At 43.1% G+C, this 6,000-nt stretch overlaps 1 protein-coding gene across 1 annotated transcript in view; it reads left to right on the forward strand.

Annotated features, from left to right (window-relative positions):
* The window catches only part of T265_13835 (hypothetical protein), a gene marked incomplete at both ends in the record, with an annotated part of 65,488 nt that overhangs the window by 27,019 nt on the left and 32,469 nt on the right, over window positions 1-6,000 (forward strand). Inside the window, 2 exons of the mRNA XM_009170776.1 lie at window positions 4,344-4,472; window positions 4,550-4,829. Coding sequence (XP_009169040.1) covers window positions 4,344-4,472; window positions 4,550-4,829 — 409 coding nt within the window. The remainder of the gene's footprint in view (window positions 1-4,343; window positions 4,473-4,549; window positions 4,830-6,000) is intronic.

Genomic DNA, 6,000 nt, shown 5'->3' on the forward strand with positions numbered 1-6,000 from the left:
AGAACAAAATTCTAAGTATGTCTTGCACGATTTCGGAGATGTGAGATAGTCCACAATATTTAAAGGACATAGCAGTAATCTCCTTACACAAAGAGAATAGAAATCGGAGGAAGACGGACAAATACCGTAGAATGGTTCTTCAACTCATAACAGGCAATTATCCAGCTCCGTTGAGTAGTCGGTGGTTTTTCGAATAAAAAAACAACGTGGGCTTTGAGGCTATCTAAGTGCAATGGACATAAATTTCCCAGAAGGGAAATCTAAGGGGAATGCCGTGAACAGAACCAATCGCCATATGGGCCGTTTGTGAACTATCCCAAAGTCTTTGACAACAAAGAAGCAGTGTGGACCCCCATACAAAAGCTGAGCTGTCCGAGTAAACAAAGCCTTTCGCACACTGGAATGTAGGCTCGCGGTCCCGCGGAACTAAATACAATAATTTCTCATTCGCTATCAGAGTGAAGCAGGGTTGTGTCTTACCCCGACCCCCTTCGGCCTCTACTTAACATCCATCTGCACAGACACTCCGCCATTACGGTGACAATAATTCAATAACGGTTGCTTGGTCACCTCTTCAATTTGAAACGTTTCTCCACCAAAACACTATTTCGCGGGTCAAACATCCGAATGCTGCTTTTTGCATACCATTGTGACTTGTGTTCGTTTTCTGAAGTGGAATTACAACGACTCAGTGGCGTCTCGGATTGGCTTGGATACAAACATTTCTGAAAGGTTTTTCTTTTATCAGCCTGTATATAGGATTCAACACAAGATACCGCATATTCTGCTAAATGATTGTGGGATAGGAAGCTGCACGGACTCCTACTAGCTGGACATCACGCTATCCACATATTTGACATTTAACAATGAAACAAACGTGTGAATTGCAAAAGCCAGTCCGATATTTCGTCTTTCTGAGAAATGCGTCCGGAGCAATCATCGCTTCCGTATTGACACCAAGATCGTAGTGTATTATGTTGTTTTGCCATCTTCACTACTGTGTGGCAGTCAGACCAGGCCACCATACAGAAGAAATGTTCGAGCTCTTGTCAGATTTAACCTGCAATATCTGTGAAATTTCCATAGAATCAAATGGCATACCGAATTTCGAATAGTATAGTCCTTTGAAGATGAAACACCGTTGAGCTGGAATACAGTCTGATGGGAAACCGGCTGTATTGGTTAGGTTACTTAGAATGAATGGCTAAAACTCGCCTTGGAAACAGCTTGTCTACCATTATGAGGACCGTGAGCGGACCTAATTTGCTGGAAGAATGAAGTACTTCCAATCCATTTTCCCGTGTCCAAAACTATGTCCTGTATCCACGTGGTGCGGCGGTGACAGATGAAATCTTTTATCCAAAATGTCGCGATATTCGGTCGGTGAATGCTATTGAGGATTGAAATGCATGAATCTGCTTGTACTACGGAGCCATAAATATACCTGCGTTTTTTCCAGGTCCAGTTTAGTGACCAAGTGGACCTTCTATGTCAGTGTGGCTTTTGTGCACGCACCGTGCGAAAAATTAATTATAGATAAAAGGTGCTTATTTATTTCCTTTATCCACTAGCAACAGATCGACATTTTGTTATTTAGTCAGCAATGAATTTGCCTGAAGGACCATGTGTCACATAGCAATAGTGGTCCGAGTATAAGAATGGTCATCAACCACGAGGTCCCCATTTCTGTCGTGCTTTACAGTGAGTGTGCATGACTGCGAAAATCGGAGAAGAGGTCACCATTTTTGTATCCAGATTTGAATATGGAAGAGAATCCGATGCGAAGCGAATGGGTCTTTCTATGGTACGGTGGACTGCGTACCCCAGTAACCCACTGAACCATACCAGACGATACCCATACAACATCCTTGGAGTCTCATCTGCCAGGCTGGTCGACAAATAGGGTTCTATAAACAGTCTCCTAGTTTTCCTGGCCTGGTGACCTGGCGCTATCTGGATAAGCGTATAGCCGTAAACTTTAGTGATAAAATTATTCGCATGCCGCATCGGGCGTTGCGTGGAGACCCATCTGGGTCAGCTTGTTCGCTGCATGCATCCTCGAAGATAAGTGGACAACGTGAGTGCTGATGTCTCCCATCTCTCTCTTGACACCTATCTTGTTCAATATGAACGTCATTCTTGTGTAAATTTTAGCTTTATATATATCAGTTAGGTAAAATTGACACATCACAAATCTACCACTACACTTCGGCTTTTTGGCCTTAGATGTTCTGTTTTCAACACGATTTCTAACGTCAGAACTTTGGATGGATTAGCCATTAAGCTGATCTCTCCCGTTTTCCAACTACCTTATCGGTTGACATCTGCAGCATTCCCGAAACTCGAATACAACATCCAGGTACACTTGTTGAGAGTATGACACGCTCTCGATCTACAAGAGTTAGCCTACTGAACCCTAGCCCACTAAATCCTTCCGCCAGTGTAGGGGGACTTCTTCACGCCATGCCCGTACCCTTCGATTGTGTTTTCCATTTTTCGCTAGGGCTTTCTTTTCTCACGGTTGTATAGCGGTTAAGTGCCAGTATGTGGTCTTGGTGTATTTCTGTGAGTAATGACAATGACGATGAGGTAGAATAGAACTGGACTTCAAAATTCTCTAGTGTGAACCTAAGTATACATAACGTTATCTGAAAAACACTTGCATGGTATTAGAACCCAGCAATTCTTGCTTGCTGTCAAATGCTTTACTAACAAAATGGACCCCACCCTGTGTCATACATTTTCCCTTAAATTCCACATTGGTTCGCCTCATCTCCTCCTAATAGACCAACAACTGATATCTGTTAGCGCCGTCAGTGGGTCCCTTATGTGACTTCCACAATGAGCCGGATGTATAAAACGCCCGGGAACCCAGAAAGCAGTGGTTTTGAGATAATACAGAAGATAAGGGGGTTTCTTTCTAGGTACCTTGCGTGTGTCAGATGTGTGCGCCTTGATACATCCTGTGAGTGGTAGGAACAACAGACTACCTTTTGCACTGTGGTTTGTAGTTATTTGGTCATCTTAATTCCTCTGATGATTATGGACCATCGGTTGACCACGATGATGGTTTGAGCCCTTCACCTCCTTGCTGAACCTTCGCTCATATGAAGTCTGCTTTACACCGGGTGACAAGCGTTCCAGTGGCTACGCACGCTGTTCGAAGCGAATCACATGGTGTACAACCCATGTTGCAAGAACCTAGTGGTATGGCTCGATGCAACATACAAACCCGAAGACGGATACCAGCTCCCCATGTATTCAGCATATGTGCCAAAACAGAACTCACTGGAATCAAACAAACAGTCCGTTGTAACAGGAAATTCGCACCACAATATAGCCTGTTCATTCGGCAGTTGAAAAGTAACATCCTGAAGATCCACCGTCTGAAAAGGAATCTAAGTGACAATAAAACTAATTTAGGAAACTGCTGATCCTTGTTTCTTGCAACTGTGGGTAAGAAAGATTCTTACTTCTTTCTGCACTGAATTTGACGAGTTGAATAGGTTTTTACATACGAATTTAGATCCATTTACATTATCGGCTTTTTGAGTTGCTTTCATGATTTATGCTTCTTTGGAGTCTTCAGCCATCACTGTGAACTGATTCAACTTGACACCTTATGAAATTTTGACCGTCAATACATAAAATTATAACTCTCATTCTGTGATTGGGGAATGTAACTGCCTTAATTCAGCAATTAAGGATTATCATCTCAGTTGTCTTGTACAATGTATTGACAGTTTGATGCACAAAGATTTAATTACTGTAGGATTCAAGTAATAACATTTTCCGAAGTTGTTTATCGTCAATATAATTTTACGATTATAAAAATCCCACTTGTTTGTAACACGTGTGTACCACCAAAGTATGTGGTCACTGGTACTTCCCCAGTGTATCACCGCGCTGGACCTTGTCTGGCTTATGCCTTTAGTAGGGCTGGAGGATTTCGCTTTTTGTGGCGACATTACTTCCCTGAGAAACGAGTTTGTTCTACAGAAAACGGTTGTATTTCACCACGAACACAACACGCAGTGTTTCGCTTCAAGAACACTGCGCAGCATCCCTAGGCAACTTTCAAACATTAAACATAGACAGTCAAAACAGGCGGAGTATTAGATCACTAAACCTAATCAAGTGAAAAATGAGAGGGGTCACACATTATCCCGAAGTTACCAACCCGTGTAATCTTTTGGAATCATCTTTTCTATCAGAATCTATCTGTTCCGCAAAGGTACATAAAACAACCCAAACATATTTCGCTTATGTTCTTAGCTTTCCTTCAAGGTACACTAGTTCTGACGCAATTCGCCTAATCTCACTTTCGTTTTGATTCAATGTAGCCTCTGCGGCTCTGTGTGCTGGGTCCACCTGGCGTGGGTAAGACACCGCTGGCCAAAGAACTCTGCAAAAACTATCGACTACATCATATTCACCTGAAGGCGTTGATATTTGAAACGTACAAAAATCTGGTAGGTCAAGGTGGTGACATTCGTGTAGCATCAACATTCACAAATGCGCTGAATACCCCTAAAATATTGTTTTTCAGACGGAACCTATTAAAGCGATGGAGCGTCTTCTAGAAATTAGGCGGGCAGAACAAGAAGCGGTGGAGGCAGAAGAAGCGGCTAGATTAAGAGAATCAGACTTAGTGGAACAAGTGGCCGAGCATGCTGGCGCGCAGGATGTCATCGAAGCGGGCCAGCCACCGGCTCCCCAGGAGGATGTAAACCCTGAGCATTCAAAGCTTTCCTCAGTGCAGTCGGGATTTTTAAGCGAACTATCCGAGACCACCGAGTTTGAGGAGTTCAAGTACACTATGACTGCAGGTAGGTATGTCTGTGATCAATCACACAGAACTGTAGGAAGATGAACTTAGCTCACAATTTTTGCGACTTCATGCCATGCGCCTCTTTGAACATGCAAATACAGAAACGCTTTACACGAGATAACACTCGGATAGCACTCGGATAGCACTTGTATCATAACATTGCAGTGTGCGACGTTCCCCAACATCGTAGGTTACTTGGAATAACCGCTCAGATCACTGGAAGCTTGGAATCTTCGTAAAAGGTGCATCAGTCAAAATGTTCTGCGGATAAGTATTTTGGCGAAAGATTTCCCCGCCTTTCAGTCATGGTTTCTTTATTGTAGGCCTTCAGAATCTTTGTATGGGCACGAAGTCAATTTGATTAAATCTTTTGGGATGGTAATAAGCTCTCCGTCACTAACCTCGGTGATAAGTTATTTTTATCAAGCTACAGTCTTCCCCTGTGAAGACCAGTCTCAGCGAATGTATAGACCGTTCCTTGCTTGTAAATGGTCTCTACATTCAAGGAACCGTTTCTTTAGGTGCTCGTAACACTGTGCTTCTTTTGTGTGATATAAATCATGAGTTTTTCACGCATTAGACAGGATTTCATAACTGACCGTTACCTTTGCGAAGAGTAGTTTTCCCGACACGCACTATTCCACAATGTTTATCATTAATCTTCCAGACATTTCACTTGATCAGTAGTCCATTCTTAGTTAATGCGGCTGTTGTGAATAGTAAATTTTTAGATGGTGGTCGTTGGCTTGTTCGCTGAGCTGGGCAATTTGATTGCAAACGTTTCATCACCAATCGAGGTGACATCATCAGTGCGTTATTGTGGAGCGTAGTAGTGCACAACCACCAACCCACCGCTACGCACTACTACGCTCCACAATAACTCACGGATGATGTCACCTCGATTGGTGATGAAACGTTTGCAATCAAATTGCCCAGCTCAGCGAACAAGCCAACGACCACCATCTACGATACCTGAGCTACCAACATTTTCCTCTATAGAAAAGCTTTCGTTATGTTTTGACTACTTGGACATTCCCTGTGCACGTCTCCCTACTCCAGTCATCCTGACCTCATGTGAGGATTCTCAACAGACAAGTTTTGTTGCACTTATTGTGCACTTAAGCGGATTGTGGAATTCGTATTCTACAGACCAGTTTGTTCGTCAGAGC

Source organism: Opisthorchis viverrini (genome assembly GCF_000715545.1).
Source record: "Opisthorchis viverrini unplaced genomic scaffold opera_v5_108, whole genome shotgun sequence".
NCBI lineage: Eukaryota > Metazoa > Platyhelminthes > Trematoda > Opisthorchiida > Opisthorchiidae > Opisthorchis > Opisthorchis viverrini.